This window comes from Drosophila guanche, unplaced genomic scaffold (assembly GCF_900245975.1).
Source record: "Drosophila guanche unplaced genomic scaffold, DGUA_6, whole genome shotgun sequence".
NCBI lineage: Eukaryota > Metazoa > Arthropoda > Insecta > Diptera > Drosophilidae > Drosophila > Drosophila guanche.
In genome coordinates, this window is record NW_022995752.1 from 1800375 (window position 1) to 1820179 (window position 19805).

At 39.4% G+C, this 19805-nt stretch overlaps 4 protein-coding genes across 5 annotated transcripts in view; all 4 read right to left on the reverse strand.

The window, feature by feature from the left end:
* Nucleotides 1-397: 397 nt before the first annotated feature.
* Nucleotides 398-1729, reverse strand: LOC117588062 (cytochrome b561 domain-containing protein 2). The gene is made up of 3 exons (XM_034279121.1): nt 1152-1729; nt 900-1092; nt 398-776 (listed from the first exon to the last, which is right to left on the reverse strand). The coding sequence occupies exons 1-3, from the start codon at nt 1464-1466 to the stop codon at nt 466-468; spliced, it is 819 nt and encodes a 272-aa protein (XP_034135012.1). The 5' UTR covers nt 1467-1729; the 3' UTR covers nt 398-465.
* Nucleotides 1730-2414: 685 nt separating this feature from the next.
* Nucleotides 2415-3413, reverse strand: LOC117588064. Its single transcript, XM_034279125.1, has one exon. It carries the CDS (start codon nt 3222-3224, stop codon nt 2553-2555), a length of 672 nt encoding a protein of 223 aa, XP_034135016.1. The 5' UTR covers nt 3225-3413; the 3' UTR covers nt 2415-2552.
* Nucleotides 3414-4567: 1154 nt separating this feature from the next.
* LOC117588061 lies at nt 4568-6057 on the reverse strand. Its single transcript, XM_034279120.1, has one exon. It carries the CDS (start codon nt 6001-6003, stop codon nt 5047-5049), a length of 957 nt encoding a protein of 318 aa, XP_034135011.1. The 5' UTR covers nt 6004-6057; the 3' UTR covers nt 4568-5046.
* An 8062-nt stretch (nt 6058-14119) lies between these two features.
* Nucleotides 14120-19805, reverse strand: part of LOC117588058 (inactive dipeptidyl peptidase 10) — a 36569-nt gene continuing 30883 nt past the window's right edge. For both annotated transcript variants that reach the window (XM_034279115.1, XM_034279117.1), the window contains one exon: nt 14120-18446. Coding sequence is in view for 1 of the 2 variants with exons in the window: in XM_034279117.1 (XP_034135008.1) it covers nt 18393-18446 (54 nt within the window). In the remaining variant the exon portion in view is untranslated. The remainder of the gene's footprint in view (nt 18447-19805) is intronic.

Genomic DNA, 19805 nt, shown 5'->3' on the forward strand with positions numbered 1-19805 from the left:
CATTTAGTCGTTAGTACTGCGATACTAGCTCTACAGCTTTGTTCTGTAGTTGCCTTTATTGTCAAACTTGGCTAAAATATTAGATTGGTATGTTGTACTACTATACCTTATAGTGCTGGAAATTCCGCCTTTTCAGCAAGATTATATAGATTCTGTTTCACAGTACTTGGCATTCATTTGTCATGATAATACTTAATTATGACGTTTTTGATTGAGTAATTCCCAACAGGGTTTTCCCAGCTGCCCATGAAGCACTGCCAAACTATTTGCACGTGTTTATGGGACCTATAAAAGGTTCCGGCGACTATCAACGATAAGATAAGACTCACAGGATAGATTGAATAAAATTGTTAGAAAGGTAAATTTCCGCTTGTCATTAAGCGAGAGCCAGTGGTAATTAAATTATGAAAGAAATAATATTTATGTATGTACATTCGATAAGTTCTTGCTGACCAATTTTGCATCTTAAAACTGGCGAGAAATATTTTCACATTTCTGATAGAGTGCCTTCAATGGGCCATAGCTTGTCAGAACTAACGACGTGAGAGTGAGGCACTTCATCAGAATTTGAAAGTCCGTCTCACTGCGACTCTTAAAGTAACCCGTCTGGTAGCCGTAATACTGGGTCGTCAATGCAATAACAAAGCAAGAGAAACCCAAAAAGTTGTGAAAGGTCTTGTTCAGCAATGGGGTAATCAGCCTTTTCACGCGAGCCGAGAAGAGTGCACTCACGCCAGAGGTCATGGCCAGTAGGCACAGTATAAACGCAGTGAAACCTGTAGGGGGAAGCAGGAAATTCCTTAGATCACTGGACATTTCTTTTAGCTGAGCGTTGAGTGAGAGAAAATGTATGTATGTAGATCTTCCCCTATTGTCGCTCACTGTTTGTGTTTACTCACCCAGCTTTCCGTGCGTCGAGTGCAGAGAGAAACCTTTTTGTATCATTTTGATTAGAGCTCCAGATGCTCCACAGCATCCGCCCAGTGTGAGGAGTATCCAATGGATTGTGGTTTTCGTATGCCGTTTGTAACTGTGTGTGAGAACATTGCCGCCGTAGTGAATCATGACACCCTCGGCCATGAAGAAGGAGAACTGTCAAAGGAAAAAATTATCTGACCTGGCGATTGATAATAGAATAGTCTAGCAGTTACCCCGATTGTGACCAGCCAAGCATGCAGGCTAGTTCCTTGTAGTCCGGTTCGCAGGGTCAAGTATGACATATAGATGGTCACGAATCCAATGCAGATTTGATTGAGAACGTTCAGAAAGTACTCCAGTCGCTGCCAACGAGTCTGTGAATCGTGCGGGGATAGTGTGTTGTGGGACATTTTAGAATATCTTCGCGGAGATTCGATTGTCACAAATGAGGGTAGTCGCGCTGATGCTGCTAGTCTCGTCTGGATCGTGCTGCCGTAGTCGACAACTCTCTGGGATCTACTAACAAACGGCTGCTCGACCTCGGCCATGGTACGCTGATTTTGTAGTTTCTGTTTTGAATTTGTTCTAAGCTCTTATCAGTGAGTTGACATAATGTTATTTTCGTGTTAAATATAGTAAACTTTGACAAGAACATTTGCTCATACTGTTCCCAGCTGATAATTGTTGTATCTGCCTCTCATCAGACAAATTGTTGTAAACTATTTATGGTTACCGCAGCAGTAAAAGATCGTAAATTCCAAAACCCGATAGTACTTTATATTACGTCCAACAGGCGCCCGTAACGCCCATTGAACTATGTCCGTCCGTTCGTAATTGATTTAAATAATCTCGTATCAATGTTTGAGTGCGACTGTCGAAGCTTTTTTATTAGCAGCCTCACATTAACGCTAACGCACGACGCTGCCACTCTTGGCTACAAATAAATAACCTTTTTATTTTCATTCGTATCGGTTTCCTCTAGCGCTGATCTGAAGCTATTCAAGTGCTACGCTGCGCTGCAAATATGTACAAATCAGATAACACACTAAACCGCAAATAGACCTTCCAATCGTGCTCGTTGCATTTATTTGTTAAAGCCGATAGATCCGACAACTCGTCAATTGGCATTTACCAGCACTGAGTGTAACGGCCGAAAAGCTGCAACGAAATAATGATGGATATATGAGATGCATCGTAAATAAACGTTTCGGGCAGCGAATTTACAGTTTTACAGTTTAACTTTCGAAATTCGAAACTAATCAATCAAACTGCTGATCTCGTAAAGATTCTTTGCAGGATAGCTGCATAAGGTAATATTTAGATTATTCTTTAAAAAATATATGTTTGTTAGACTGTAGTCTATAGACTCTGCATAATTTTGAAGTGTAAAAATCAACCTTAATTATATTTAATACAAATTGAAAAAACAGTTTTCAACCCTCTCCATGACTCCTCTCCTCTCCTCTTTTACGTGTGCAATAAACAAAACATCACCATTAGTTGGGGTTGCAGACTCTTTAATCATCGTTTTATTTTATTTTAAATCTAAAGTATGTAAATATTACAGCTTAAAGTAAAATTATGTACAAGGAAAATTCACTATGCCCACGCAGAACTTGGAAAACGCATCGAGATCAACTTTTAAAACTTAGCACTTTTTTGTACAACGATTTGATGGCTCCTATGCTGGTTAAGACCATGGATACAAGCGTGGCCACTTGCATGAGGATAACAAAGTCCGCGCCCTGTCTTTTGAAGAGGCTAGTCTGTGCAAAGCCGTAGTATTGTGCCATCATGGCAATCACATAGGCAACAAAGCCCAGCGTCACATGGAATGTCTTGTTGACCAGCGGCGACAACGCCCTGCTCATGGCACGGGCCAGAACGGCAGCCAGTCCGCTCAGCAGTGAGATCAGGCAGAGGATGAAGGCGGCAAAGCCCAGACTGGCATGTGTGGTAACTCCAATTGACCATTTGTCGCGAATCAGTTGGATGAGGCAGCCGGCTACACCCATGCCGCCACCGATCACTTGCAGCACGACATGGATGGCCGTTTTGTATTTGCGAGTGTATCGCAGAGTCAGCCAGCTTCCCTCGTAGAAGCACATCATTCCCTCGGCCATTAGGAAGATAAATCCAAAGGTAACCAGCCACACATGTATGCGTATGCCTGTCAGGCCCTGACGCAAACACATCCAACTGATCCAAATGGTCACGAAGCCAATGCACAATTGATTAAGGACATACAGGGCCGCTTCAACATGCTGGATCACTGAGGTATTTCGATTTGATTTCTCCTCACTCATGTTTGGAACTGATATTTCAACTTATTATTATATCTCTTCGAGTTGTCAAATTACTTAGTTTTAGCTTCGAAAGGATCGACTTTTGATATCACTTTCAATCGACTGAATTGTCCTGAAAAAGGATACTTTTTTTATATTTCTGCAGCTCGCTTGTAGCGTTTTGCATAAGGGTTTCCATTCAACTATATTAATGAAATGAGCAGACTGTTTTTATTGCCCACAAAAAAGACGAGTGGATTTTTTGAGTGCACTCAACTGGCAGACTATTTGTTTGCTATCGTTTCCTTCTAATGCCGTCGACTCAAAGGATTATACTATATAATTGATACGCAACCTGCACGCACACGTTCTCATCGCCAGTGTTCAAATGTACATTCATTGTAGTATTCCAAGTACCATCCATTCGCTCTTTCATGATGTAAGTATGAGAGATTAAAGTGTGAGTAGTGTGAACTTTTCAATGCGGCAGGAAAGTCTTATGCGCTGGGACTCACGTTTGCCATTCCCGTTCTTAGGCATAAGCCCCGGCAGCTAATTATAGACAGGTTATTAACAATAATTGGAGGCACATTTAAGTTGAGTGCTAGGTTGCTCAACTTAATGAAACATATGTATTTCGATTAGACCGCAAGTCATTCACTCCTCTACACCTTATCAAAATGCAAAATCGCACGTACCGAGATAAAGTTTGCCCGACATTCACACAGACACACACATGTCGGTGGTGTTTGAAAGTTGTTTCAGGTTGTTCCAGGCAAAGCGCCTGGACAGACAATCGGTTGGATTTTGATATTGCTGAGCATTAGTTGTCGACTCTAATCAAAGATAGTTGCAACTTTGCTGAGGAATCTGTCCTTGGACAAATTGTTTTCTTGTTTACAGAGACTCAGAGCCGTGGAGGAGATATTGGGTATCTTTCATTTCAGGTCTCTGGCAAAGCGCCTGGACAGACAATCGGTTGGATTTTGATATTGCTGAGCATTAGTTGTCGACTCTAATCAAAGATACTTGCAACTTTGTTGAGGAATCTGTCCTTGGACAAATTGTTTTCTTGTTTACAGAGACTCAGAGCCGTGGAGGAGATATTGGGTATCTTTCATAGTTTTGAGGTCCCACCAAACGCATCAACGATCACAGGATCACAGGTACTGAGTACATCAAACGCATTTCAATTATATTACAGTGAAAGTGAGAAAATGGTACATAATGCAAGATATTATTATCACAAGTGTAAGTACATTTAGTTGAGTTTAAAATTGTATCAACTGCCATCGGTTAGCACTTACAGCTTACCTTTAAATAGCTTGAACTTGTTTAATTCTATACTTTACTTGTTATACGTATTTACGATTAGAGAACAAACAACATTTATTTACACATAGAACAAAGCGATGCGATTCTAATCCTAATGGGATGTCACGACATACATATATGGTACAAAAGGACCAACGGATCGAAAGCGTCATCTCGTGCTCCCTACTTACGTTGGGTTGATCGAGAATCGGTTCGTTAGTTGACATCCTTGACGCAACAGAAACAGGTAAAGCTGTACGTTCATTTTTAAAACAAACCTACACAAATATTAGGGAAACGTTTAACAAGTCACTGAAATACTATCACAGCCACATCCGACAGAGTTCCTCCTAGAAACACAAAGGGGCTGCCGCAAAACATAACAAAAGTAAAGTAACCTTAGCAATAGAGAGTAACAATTAGACTAGGGAATTACTGGGAATTTGCAGAACTACTCCTGTCAGTACGGCTCATCGTTTGGGTGAAACTTATCTGTTAGCATAGGCAAACATCTAGACCAATAACAATCTCAAGGGGGCGTCGTCTTGTCGCTCCCCACTGGCTTGGACAGAAAGTACATAATTTTTAGAATCTCATTAAACTTTGGTGTATCTCTAGGATGACGCTTCTCGAGACCAGCAATCTGCTCGAGAGCGACCTCCACATCCACAACATTGCACAGAATCGATTGCAGTCTCTTGGGAAATTTACCGGGCGAGTCCTCAACCCGTCTACGTGTAGTTTCCAACATATCAAGCTGATCTTGGGGCGTCACCTTGTGGTAGCTAACCGTCAGTGTGGTTAGCTGCGGCAGATGGTCGGCCAAGAGAAAGCCATAGTCCTGAGCATCGGATATTCCCAGACGCTGGAGACGCTTGGCGCCCGCACTCTGAAGGATGGTCTCCTCCACTTGGTACCTGTTGGCGGTGAGATCCAGATGGGTCAGCGACAGCTGATCCAGTATCTCTCTTAGGTGCTCCGTCTCAATGGAGCATTCACGGGCTACCAGCGACTCGAGCTTGGTCAGACCGATCATGTGCTTGCCCGTCACATAGGCGCTGGACACGCTCAGACAGCGTAACTGGCGACAGTTCTTAGCTACTGTGTTGACCATGCTGTTGTTCATGTTTTCATCTGCAATGCAAAGCTCTTTCAGATTACTAAAGTCTCGACGCAGATAGAAGCTCAGTTCGGGGCGCAGCAGGTGGCGTCCCAGGTACGAATCGAATGCCTTTGAATGAACATTCCATATGTACAGCTCCTCCATGGCGGCGCTGGTCAGCTCAAAGAAGTAGACGTAGTCCGTTTTGCTCAAAGGCTTCAGCATGGCATCGGATACGGAGACGTTCCGATACCGCGGCTTCCTCCACACAATCAGGCAGAGCACCTCCCGGAAGCGTGGCGACAGTCGGCACATCTTTATTTGATCCACCAGCGGCAGGTACTCCAGTATATGGCACACACAATCATCGTTTAGCCTCTCCATGGCGAAATATAATTTCAATATTTACTAAAATGAACAGTCCGATTTGTTGTGAAATTTTTTTTTTGGTATTTAATCGCTGCAGCGACATTGGATGGTCGCCCGACGATGAATCCGCATTACAGAGGTACTGTGTGTTGTGAATTTAGCCATTTTCCAACTAGATCTTGCGTTTTTAATTGTCAAATGCGGGATTAACTGTAAAAAAGAGGGTAGCGGAAATTATAGCCATTTTACAAGATCTTTTTGCTTTATTTTATCTTTTTCAAAAAATCTGCCATCAATTTTGTTGTATGCTTTACTTAAGTACCTTGTAGTATTATTTCCATATTGTTTGGATTTTTGTACTATCACTGACGAAATATTTCACAATATTTTTAATCGTTCGCGAGTGTCAAGGCAGGTGTTCAGCACCGTGGAAAATTATAGCCAGGAATTTGTTAAAAAATAAAAATGTCTAGAAATTGTAACTTTTTAGTAATTAGAGTCACCCCAGAAACAAAATGGTTCTAATTTGCGAGATTCTGCTTTTAAAAAGCGTTTTTTTTAGCCTCCATCAAAATTGTCCGACTATTTCTAGCTTTTTTCAAAAGCTGGTTTAGCTTTTTTATGACCCTAATAGTTAGCAGCACTCAGTTCGATGATGGGGCTGTCGATATTTTTATATTCGGTGTTTCTGTCGATATTTGTTGATGAGTCTTGCTATCGATGACTGCTGATGAGGGCGGGCAATGTTCTTATAATTTAAACAACATGATGCAATATGTTTAAAGTGTGAACGCGTGTATAAAATGTATAGTAGTGAAATGAATTCATGTGTATGTGTAGGTGTAGGTGTAAGTGTAAGGCAACAGAAGGTTGCCTCAGAAAGAAGGAACCACAGAAGGTTGCTCTTCAAGGTAACTTCCTCGTTATATTTTCCTGTTATATTTTTTCCTGATATAGCATGTCCGTTGGCAGGAGAAGATTTCATGTTCCGCATTGTGGCTTTGATTTTATGTAAAAAAACGTTATCATAGGTTCGATTAAATAACAGTTTATTTATGACCTTTGTGTTTTTTGCACTCCAGTAGAGAGCCCAGTTCCATGGTCTGACAGGAATTAAATTGACGCAAGATAAATTCCTTTGGTTTTTGATATTTCTTTGTACTCATTGTACCAATCCGTCTGAACTTTTATGTTGGTTTTTCTGATTACTTCATCGAATGTTAGGGGTAAATCAAATAGTTTGCCTACATTAGTGGCTGATATGGCTAGTATATCAGTCTTTTCATTAATGGCAATGTTCTTGTGACCGGGTATCCAGTGCACAATAAAGTTGCTTGTGAAGGAATTGCCATGTTGAGGTGAATTTCGTATGTTAAGTATTCATTTGATTCATTGCTTCTCAGAACAATTATGGCGCCTTGACTATCACAAAGAATTACAATTTGACTGTATCTTTTTATATTAGATATCTTTAGAGCCGTCAATACTGCGTTAATAATACAGATGAGGATCTATTTTCATTTTCAACTATAGCTATAGATTGCTAGGGTAATCTAAGATACCTATGCCTGTCTTATCACCATTGATGGATGCATCAGTGCAAAGAATGTTCCATCCACTTGACACCCATTCTTCAAGCTTAGCTTGATTTATCGCATTGCATTCTTCGTTTGAGATGACAGTTTTTTTTCCTGCCAAAAAACTGACAGACAAATTAAGGCTTTGAGACTATGTTTGTACTTCTTGGCTTCATTATAATTGTCGAAAAGATCACTATATTCTTGGTACACAGCTGTGTAAGCAGTCTCTGCTTTGGATCGAGTAACTTCATTATGCAAAGTCGGGCTCAGAGACTTTACTTTCAGTAGTTCTCTGACTGTGTTTGGGCATACCTACGCAACGGCGAAGGCAGTCCGTCTGTGTGGTGTTAAGAGACTTGCTGTTGCTAATGTTTAGATTCGAAAAACTAGTAATGGCATGTTCCTGCTGAGATCTGATGAAGGATTTGAAGATGTTGGACGAAACCTTGGGTTTGAGTCCCGTTTTGATGGTAGTTACAGCATGCAACAAAAGCTCACTTTTGTCTGATTTGTCCCTGATTTTTGCAATGTGCAATTTGTCTGACATGTTGGCAAGGTAATTGACTCCTTTATTGGGAAAGTGAATCATGTGTATGTATGAATCATTAATTTGATGCAGTCTTTTGGTGTACAGATTGAAAAGAAGAGGTGCGAGATAGGAGCCTTGAGGCAACCCACCATTGATTTCTTTACTGAAGTTACCCAGTTTTAGGAATCTAGACGAAAAGAAATTGACAATCCAGTCAGTAAATTTAGTGGAAATGTGTTCATAATCCATTAGCATTTGTAGAGTTTGAAGATTAACGCAGTTATATGCATTATCAATGTCTACTACTACAATTTCAACGAATTTTCCCTGTTTCTTCTCACAGGCCATGGTATTGATGATATCATTTATGCACATGGCTGCTGATTTACCCTTTTGGACGTTTTTTCAAGAACATATCGAGGCGGCTCTTGAACATAAGATTGAGAGTTTTAGCCAATACCGAGATGAGGGAGATAGGTCGATAGTTTTGATAGACATGGAGATCCTTACCCCTCTTTGGGATGGGAATGACTTTGATTGTACGCCATTGATCAGGGACTCTACATTCTGAAAATAACCTGCTGTATTCTTGTAAAAGATTATTCAGTGCTGGGCTCCCGAGTAATTCTATCTATTCCTCCCGCAGTGCCCCTATTGAGAACAGCAGAACAGCAGGTCACTTAAGTTAAAGGGATCGATGTTGAGTGAAGTTGGCCTGACAGAGGAGATATGAACTTTAGCCAACACAGAGACTTGGCTTTTAAGAAACTCAAGGTAAGGCAAGGACCATTCTGCATTAAAGCTTACAATTTACGGGATCATTAAAGGTCTTAATGTTCCTCAAGAAAAGCCAGGCTATCCTTGTCAGACTTCGAACTCTTTGTGCCTGGATCTGTGCTTAGATATATTTAGAGTACTAAAGAGTACAACTAGTGTTGTGATTCTGGATTTCACCAGGTCTTAGGGCATCTATTGTTGCTCAAGGAGTATGTGGAGGCCCTAATGTTGTTTGTGAAGCTTTCTGTGATGTTTGAAATGTTAGGCTTCGAAGCAGTCTATTCTTAGCAAGAAAGAACTTGGGCTTCTCTTTGCACTCCTGAATTTTGATGGAAATTTGATGTTTTGGCGATGATAACATCGTGCTCTGAACTAAAGGCTTCCTTTTTAAGCTTAATGCCTTTTTTAACAGCAATGGCTACACCTCCGTAGCCATCATCTCTATGAGAGAGAAAACTTCTGAGAAGATGGCTGTCCACCAGAGCTCAGGGTGTATTCTATGTAATTTTTGTCTATTTTTAGTGATTGTACATTAAGTTCTATGTTTCGAACTGCTCTGTAGGAATTAACGTTTTATGTTTGGAATTATGTTAATTCAAGACTAATTCAAGAATTTCTAGAACTATGTTGCTACTGACACTGCTAATAGTGTTACCAACCATCACCTTATTTCAGCAAATTTGTAAATTGCATCTTTCCTTCCTTCTCCTGTATCGTATTTAATTTCTATTTATTCCTATTCCTTAATTTTTAATTGAAAATACATAAATAAATATATACTATAAACCATACATTGTCTATAGCCCAATATTAATATATTTTATTTTATATTTAGTTGTTCCCCAAAAGAAAAGAGCATTTTAAAACTCCCTTAACAAAGCAAAAGAGCTTTCATGGTGCGAAATTTGTACCAAAAACTAAGGTGTCGACAACAGGTAAATACATCACCAAAATTCCAGTGGCGCCAGGTAAATTTTAATCCTACGGGAAGTTCTCGCAGGGAAATAAATTCTCTCCTGTGTCTAAATGGTCAGGGAAATCCTCTCCTGTGTCTAAAAGGTCAGGGAAATAGTATTCTGGGATTAGGTCAGCGGAGAGAGCAAGATATTCTCCTCTCTCCTCATTTTTAATATAATTTGAATTTTATTCACACTTAAATACATGTTAATTAATTTTATATTATTATATTATTTTATATCACCAGCTTGCAAAGACTTTTAACACTGAAGCATTAATTTAATCCGATTGAAGAATCAATTTGGCTTATTATAAGAAATCCCTTATATTTTACAAATTTGTATTTGAATCTTTCATTCAAATCACCCCCTCTTAAAGCATGGGAGCTTTGTCTTCAGTATTTAAATCTAATTTACATTATTAACAGAGACACATGTGCATACATATGTCAACTGATATCATTGACAATTAGGGAAAGCGCGCGGAACAAAAGAGGAAAATAAATTCTATTGTTTTCCTGAAAATTGTACAAAGCGTTATGCGATAAGGGAACATAGGTAAATATAAGCTCGGAGTGATTTGGGGGCAGTTCTTCATTCAAGGGTGCTAAATGTTGCTTATTCCGAGCCACATGTAGGGGAACAATGCTGCTCACTTTTTGCAGCATGCTGCTTTACTCTTACCCATAAAAATTATGAAACGGTCTCCATAAAGACAAGTCAAGTCTCCCGAACCCAGAAAGGCTTTGCATGTCAAGATCGGACAAGAAGTGACCGAGTAAAAGTGATTTAAACGATGCAACTAATTACACTCAGTCCGCACATTTGAATTTGACAAGAGGTCGCCACTATAAACTAGATCAGTTTCTTAACTGACAGCTTTTGAAAGAAAAAAGGAAAAATACCAACAAATACCCATACCAAAATTTCAAAAATTCAAAAAGGACATCAACGATCAAGGTTGTATGTGATACCTCGTGAGCGGGACCTCGTGAGCGGGAGTCTCCTGAATAGTTTGAATACACCAAAGGACCACTGAGACGCAAGGATACGTCTTCGTGTTATTTTGTAGTTAAAAGGCACTAATTGACCCGTCCTAAAGTGTGCCACACCTTTTTAATGAAGAAATCTCCAAAAGTATTCCTATTTATTGTCGTTTTTTTTTTTTTTTTTTTTTTTTTTTTTTTTTTTTTTTTTTTTTTTTTCGAAGAGTATCCTCGATGACTTGCAGCCAATTTGACATCAAGGATATTAATGGAAATGTTTTAGAGAAAACTACACGATAGCTTCAAGCTTCGGCTGGTTTCACCGGACTTATGATGGAAGATGTAGACCCGAGTCCTTTGCAATTCCTGTTGCCTCTCAACAGCCACCACAGCAGCCGAAACAGGGTCCCGTTGCTCCGCACGGTCCGCAGACGTTGGGACCATAGCAAGGTCCACAGCAGGGCCCACAGCAGGGTCCACAGCAGGGACGGTAGCACGGACCGCAGCAGGGTCCACAGGGACCACAGCAGGGACTGCAGCACGATCCACAAGGGCCACACATTTTAATTTGATCCGTAAAAGATCTAGAAATTATCAAACAAATAAATTGTTTTTATTAATTTTTGATTCCAAATTTTAAAAATATACCTGAAACCAAAAAAATGCTCGAAGCTAAACAAAAATTTGGTAATCCGTTCGAATCGGAGTATGATGTGAAACTGAAAAATAAAGCAATAGCAAATACAACTACAAATTATTTTTCTTGGGTAATGGGATTGACTCAACATACTATTTACATCATCGGGATATGTATACATATATTCATCAAGTCATCTGTGATTTTATGCCAAAAAATGGTTTCCTCTAGGTGTTGTTGCTAGGCTATAGGGAGAATTGCTGAAAATAGTTAATTAACCAACAATTAAAATGTGTAAGGCCCTTTTAAGACTCCAATAACACATACATAATTCCCAGCAAAAAGGAGACTGTTGTCCGCCCTACGGACTCTTAGTCGCCTTGCATACGTATCAATTAACATTTTGAGTGTGTTTCCATGTTCAACTGTCACTTTTATACGCATCATGCAGCATCCGAGCAAACAAGAACGCCCCCGAAGTCCCAAAGAGTTCCCCAACCATATCGCTTATTCACTGTCTGACTGAATGTTTCGGGACGAGGCCAGGCCATATTCCAATGGCTTGGCATGGGGCTCACATGATTTGTGCGTGACCATGCGAAATGTAAATTATTTATGTATTGTGCGTCCGTATATAAGGCATTATCCACACAAATGTATTGAGTTTTGCTTCTTTCTGACAGGCGACGGTGTCCGTCCCGCCCATGCCCAGCGTCGCTTTCACAATAGCGTAAAAAATAGCCAACTGTTGGAGGCACCCTTGTCAGGATAGCATTGGACAGCAATTGATTGGCATTAGGGGGGGAGACTTGAGTGGTGGGGGCGAGAATGCGAGCTGGTGTGTTCAGAATAAGAAATTGGCAAACAAAAATTAAAGTACATTTTAAAATTTGCATTTCAGTTATCTTAGATGCCATAAATTGGTGGCACTATCCTGTAAAATGGCGGTCACTCAACCCAAATCATGTTTATGGTAATCCGTCAGTTTTATAGATAACCCAAACGCACATACAAAAATATCACGTATTATAGCTTAGTGAATACTGAAGGTCCACATGTCATGAGGAAGTTTACTAAAGTGTTTTATAAAATCGATAAAATGAATGAAAACTAAGACTTACCAGCACTTCCCGTTAAAATGCAATCATAATCGATCTGAACTGTTGTACAACGATAAACACTAGTCCAAGGCATTGCCACACTCCCTGCTATAGAAGGCTATTGTTTAAATTAGATAATGACTATGACTGGCATACGTATAGGTCATCCTGCCACCAGCGACTGAAAGGGATTTTCCCATGATGGGCGTGTGCCCCCGCCCCCAGCTCTAGCGTGCTTCTCAGGTTTCCCCCATTTAAGTGGCCCACAATTTGTGCTGGCCGAAACGTTTCCATTGTTGCGGCTCAATTAGGAACGTGATTAGAGGCAGTCATGCATACATACATATATATGTTTGTTCCCGATAACCGCTTCCTCCCACACAAGCGAACGCTTTGACTAAGCGGCAATTAGACGCTTCGCGAAAGTGCTCCGATAAATTATAAGCCACCAAATGATGGCTTTTCAACAGTTGCCACCTTTTCTCATAACTGGTCCTTTTTCGCAAGAAAACAAAAAAAACCAAACCCTCTTTTGCTCTGAGAAAGAACTGTATAAAACGCCATCAAATATGCAACACTTTTTTGTGTTCAGCGCCTTGGCAAACAATTGGCCAATTAAGTCGAAAGTTGCCTGCTTGTACCCACATACAGCTTTTGGCTCCTGTGCCCATTGGCTCCAGCCGATGGCCATTGCATGCCGGGCGCACATTTTGTGGCCATTTTCGTGCCGTGACGCCTCTTGGTGGGGGAGGAGACTCCTTTCCACAATGGCATCGGACCCACAAAAAGGCGTAAAGGCAGCACAGAGGAAACAGGGACTGGAATGCAGCTCGTTACGTGTTTTATGCAGATGGCCCGGACCCGGCAAGGACTTTTTCACGGTTTACATTTTCGATTTTGTGCTCTTCCCCTCTGGCTCTGGCCAACACTTTTTGGACACTGAGACTGAGTGCAATATTTCATTTTTAATTCGGACCCAAGAGGTGTGGATTTGATTTAGTTTTGGCCAAAAGACCAGGAAATTGATCGGCACTTTTCTCTGGCTTGTAATTTCGGGGCCTCGTTTCTCCCCCAAAGAGCAATTTCCAGGGGTAAATGTGCATTTTGGGTAGTTTGGTTAATGATAGTTTTGGGATTACTTAGACTGTTGATTCATGAGTCACTTTGGGGGAACACTTTAAAGTGTTTTTTTATGGGTCAGTCAGTAGCTTGTGTATTAGTTTTCCATCACTATTAGAAAAGAGAAGTCGCCAACGCTGTTCCAAACTCTCAAAAACTCAGACGAAAACACTTTAAAACTAAGTCGCAACTCAGTAAAAACTTGCCGTAAGAACTTTCTGAAAAATAAGCAAAAATAATCACAATTAATTGTTTTAGTTTTGGTTTTCATGCTTTGATTTATTTTGTGGGTACTCCTCACTTTTCATGATTTTCTCCAATATTTCTTGTTGTCTAAATGCCTGGCGAAATTATTGAACGTCTCAGCTAATTAAGTCAATGAAATTACATAATTAGTTTAAATTCATATTATTATATTTTGTATGTTCTTTTTGTGGTTTTATTTTCGGGTGTTTTTGGTTTTTTCTTTTGCTTCATGGAAGAGAAGAAACTTGTTGGATCACAAAGGTTTTTATTTGCTTTTTGCTTTTCGTTTTTGCTAGGGTTAAATCTTGCTCAAAGGCTCACTAACATAAAGGTAGAACGAAATGATTCAAATTGAGTTTTTTAACCACATTACAGCCTATGTACACTAAAACAACATAACTAACAATTTGCAATCGATTTCGTTGGTTTAGGCTTGAGTTAGGCTAAGGAATTGTTTCTATTCTTAGTTTTTGTTCCAAATTCACTTTCTTTTCTGTTTTTTTTTTATTATTATTATAGTTTACGGTAAGGCTGAAGACAGAGTATTAAAAGTGTTTTTTATTGTTTAAGAGTAAAAGTTGTTTATAAAATATATTTATCATATATCAAAGTATAGTATTCATAGTTATCCATAGGCGTATATTACAGTTTACCTTTTATACAGAGCTACCCGAGCTATCATCCACCCGAGTTTCCACTTGAGCTAATCATATTTTTCTTGATTACAGAATTTGTTTTTGTTTGTTTGTTTTTAAAGGTTTCTTTTGGTTGGTTTTATAACTCGAATAATGCAAACGCTTGATCCACTAAACGAACTAGACTACTGTATACTCGTTTATATATGTATATAGTTATTTCATTCTTGTATATATCAGAATATATATCAGTAGGTGTATATTTTATGTATATATATATATATATATATATATATATTGTATTGTATGCTTGTATAATTACTAAATGGTATTTGAGTCAATTATTCATTATGTCGTAGATCGTAGGTCGTGTGTCGTTAGCTATGTATAATACTATATTGCAAATTTCATTAATATCTCTATTAGAATTCTCCATGTTCTTCATATTCTTGTGTGTATATGTATGCACTATAATAGTTATTAATTTTTCCCACTTTGTTTCTTTGGTAATTGGTCCTTAGTACACTACATAGAAAGCATTTAAATATTCGGTATTCGTTTTGTTTTCTTAGAGCAATTTCAATTTCCGCATGACACGCATTGGGCGCCGAACGACACACGGCATCGCACTTATGTCTTCATCTAAAAGAAAGGCAAAAGGATATCCGGACCTAGTACTGGTATACATTTAAGGCAAAAACCTTCGTCCATTCATTTTTTGTGTCTATGTGTGTGTGTCAACAGAAGTTGGGGGTGAGCAGCAGCAGCTGGCCTTTTTACAGCCGCAGACTCTGTTTTTCCGACATCTAACACAGCTGTGACGACCTTTCAGACTAAAAATAAACACCTAAAACCCACACATAGAACCACCCGTCCGTCAACGACCACCACCACATCACACCACACCATACCAGGTGGTGTATCTGTGTGTGTGCTTTTCCCTTTGTAGATGTGTGCGAGTTAATTGTGGAGGGGTAAACGTACACCCGGACTTGGCCAAACATTGGCATGCGTTTTGCCAGCGTCTAAAAACGCGTAAAACGGGCAGAGACCGCCAGCGACGCACATAAAAGTGTCGAGCAGACAGAAATTTATGTTGCCTTTGCAATTTTCCAACCAACCCACCAAAAGCGGCCTACCTGGGGGATCTCTAAGCCACACCAAGGCTAGGGAGGCTAGGGAAACCTGTTCGTGGCTTTATTATTAAAATTGCCTGAAAGTTGCTGGAAATTTGAGGCCATTGAGATTGCTGCTGAGCAGCGAGGATGTAAATGGTTATCCACATACTTTTATGGGTACTCGCATGTAGAAGGAGCTACCAAGTTGCTAAGGTGCCACAACTTGAACAGGTAACACGGCAAAGTATAATTTTAAGGCTGCCCTGGCAATTAGGTTTAATTTAACTTGAGCTTTACGTCACATAAAAAAGAAGTAGTTTTCCCAACAAATCACAACAATTAGTGGGGTTTTCATTTCAATAAGATTATAAGGCTTTTCCGCCAGATTTTGAGATCATTTCTGTATAAATTATTTGCTAAGAAAAACTTTAATATTAATATTAATCCTTGAAGATCTGCTGAGGGAGTTTCCTCCCTTATTCTCGCTCTTTCGAAACCACTTCCAGGGCTGTCCGGTTGTCATATGTCAAGCCCCACCTCTAGCTTTGCATAACCGTATTAACCATATCCAACAGCTGCTTCTGCGCTACTGCCTGCCTGCACAACCATCGTAATTAAGAGCCGCAGCCGAGTCAGAATTTGCCTGGCGGTTTGCTAATTAACTGCTGCTCGCAAATAAGAAAAAAAATGTGTGGAATGCCCAAAATCTAATTAAAGCTAATCCTTTACTGCCTATTGCCATATTTTGAATGGGATGGGAAAATATGTATGTATGTATGGTGGAGGATTCTCCGCGCTAATTGGGACTGGGACTGTTTGTGCGATGCGGTGTCATTGGCGCCTTGACGTGCCTTTGTCCTTTGTCAACGTTGCCCGCTCCTGCGCCTGTGACAGTCGCAGTTTTTCCATACAATTCGAGCATTATTTTGTGTCATTCGTTTGTTTTTCTTTTTAATGTTTAATGTGTATCGCAGCTATTTTTGACCTTTTTCATCATTTTTTCATCATTCAACTTTGCTTTAGTTCACCTTCGCTTATGGACTAGTTGGTTTGATTAATTCTACTTTCACTACTACTTTCTCCTTTAGAAATGTATTTTTCCTTGCCACGTCCTTGTGGCAATGAAAAATGTAATAACAAAAAACGCGATTCAATTTGTCTATTAAATATTTGAAATATTTTGTTGCGCTACTTACATGCATTTAAACTATTAAATATGTTTATTTGCTTTTTAATTTCTGGTTGGAGTTTTTCCCCTTGCATATACTCGTATATTTTCTCCTCTTTAATTTAATTTTACTTTGGCCATTTTGCGTTTTTTTTGCCGGTTTGCTCACTGCAAATTCAATTCAATTCAGTTTTTATTCGAAATTATTTTGCATGCAGAGCGTCTCTGGTACCAACATTCCCGTTTCATTTCAATTATTTATGCTTTTTGTGTTATGGCCTGTTGCATGGCTGTGTTTTTCTTCCATCTGATTTAATTAAACTTTACTGAAAACGCATTTTCTTCCTCTCTCTCTCTCTCTCTCTCTCTATTTTTCGCCCCAGCTGAACGAGGGCATTGCACGGACGGGGCCACAACTCGGACGTTAATCTGTTTAATTTCGCTTGTGTTTTTTGGTGGCAGTAAATTTTATCATAAAATTCAATCATCAAATGTGCGATTAACAGACATTACCTTGAAAAAGTCTCCCAAAGATAGCAAATGAAGACACTCTTTAATTGAAAATAAAGTTATTCAATTATGAGCAAAAATTCAACAATTTATCTTCAATTGATGGGCTTCCATTAACAATTTTAGCAAATGACCAAAATGTTTTTATACACCAATCCCCAGAAATGTCATTTAGAACGTTGTCAAATTTTTGATTTATGCTGGCAATTTCCGTTTGCCGCCTCAAACCTCAGCTGGCTCGCGATTGCCTCTTCAATAAATGTGTTTTGCCATTTTATTTCTGTTTGCTGTTCATTGGATATTTATGCAAAAACTGCACAAGTTATAGCAACCAAAAATAAACAATAAAGAAAGGCAGATTCGGCGAAGCGAAGCGTTTAATACCCTTGCAGATGGAGGGATAGAAAGCACGTAAATTTAGGTTGACAACCAAACAGTTTGAAGTTCACTTGGATCAGGAAAATCTACGATGTGAATATGGTAATACCCGCTCTCTGCAAGGGCATTAAAATCTCACATCTGTCACCGTAGAAGGAGCCACATGCGTAATTTTTTATTGCCTACCTTTGTGCGCGTCGCTCTTGCTCTCGCTCGCTGCCTCTCTTGTGGCATCGTGTTCGTGTGAGTGTGCGTGTGTGTGTTGTGTGAGTATGTTTTTATCTGTGTGTCTGCTGCTCCTGTTTTCTGTGCCTCTGTGTGTAAGTTATGTTTTCACAACCATGTTGATTTTGCTCCTTTACACATTCGTATTTTGTTTGCGCTTTTTATGGGCACACACTGACTGGGCTCGGCCTCCGAATTGCTGCCTTTGCCTTGATTTCGTAGTAGTGTTTCTGCTTGGCTTATTCATTTTACAACAAAATGCCATTTAACTGTGTAGTTCTCCTGCTTCTGGCTGTGTGTCTCGGTGTCTCTGTGTGTTTTCTGGTTCCTGGTTTCTGGTTTGTTTTTGTAAATCATAAATCACACTTAATGCAATTTCGTTCCCACGTTCCGTTTTGAGTTGTACCATCAGAATTATTCCTGCTCTAAAATTATGTTTATTACTGCTGCATATCGCCGCCATTGCCCAGGCCAGCCTTCGACTCCGGCGGCACCTGTTGTGTGTTGTGGGTATATAAATAAATTAATTTTAAATTAGTTTACCAACTTAAAATATTAAATATTCACTACTTTTGATAGGCAGATAGTATACAGATATAGAGATAGTTATAGCAGAGGAGTACAGGTAGATAGATAAAGAGCGTTACATGAAAGACACAATCAAGGCATAAGCAAACATTTTGGTAAAGTAGCAAGTGTCTGTGTGTGTGTATTGTATTTGTATCTGTATTTGTATCAGGATAAAGAGGAAAAAACACATCGAGCAACAGCAAGTCCCAATAAAATAGACACACACTCGCACACACATTTTTATAGTCTAACCAAAAAAAATGAAATAAAATAAAAATACATACAGACAGACACACATTTTATGTAAGACAGCCAAAAAAACAATTTGTTTGAATCAAAACCAAACGGATAAACGTGAAATTAGAACCGAGCCAGAAAGAATAAGAAAAACTTGCACGGGGAAATGTTTGAGCCGTTAAAGAAAAACTTTGCAAAAGAGTAAGATAGTGGCAGAAGGCGAAGGTAAGGAAAACAAACGATAGAAAAGAACTCATAACAGCAGCAAAATAAAGTAGAAACAACTTGGCAAGACATGCCCAAAATAACCCAGCAAAAATAAGTATAAGAAATACCAAAACTAAACTCAACTAAATCTAACCAAAACTCAAACGGAAAAGCCGCAAAACTCTGCACTTTGCCACGCACCAACGTAAAAGCCACCAACAAACATACGAGCATGGACGCGGGCTTGGGGGACCGTAAATGATTCCCGGCGACTGGTAAGCCGTTGGGTAAGCCTTAAGTGTAACAAGTGTATTTCGGATTCAACGCGTTTCATATTAAATTAAGAGCGAAGCGAACCGAGAAAGTGGGAAAAGTGGCAGGAAATAAAGGAGAGTGGGATATAGGAGGATTAAAAAAGTTTTTTTTCGCCAATTTTCCACTTAAAAGTTATGAATTAGACAAGAGCCGCACATGAATAGAATAATACAAGCGCACATGGAAAGTTGGAAAACTCATACGTGAGTAAGGGTTTTACTCGTGGATTTTTCAAGGGCAATCTATTTTTATTTTATATTATTTTTATAAGCACATTTATTCAAATGAGAAATATACACCAACAAATATTCAATTAAATAAATCAAAACTTTCAAGGCAATAAAACAAAAAGATTCTTGTCGGTCCCCGTACCCCTGAACGCACATGTAAGGAACACATTTGAAACAGAGAATAAAGTCGTAACAGATTGAGGAGATACGAGTACGAGAGTATTTTCCGAATAACTAACGACAACGAGAAACAACATCAATGAGAACGAAAATTCAGGATTACAAGTGTAGAAA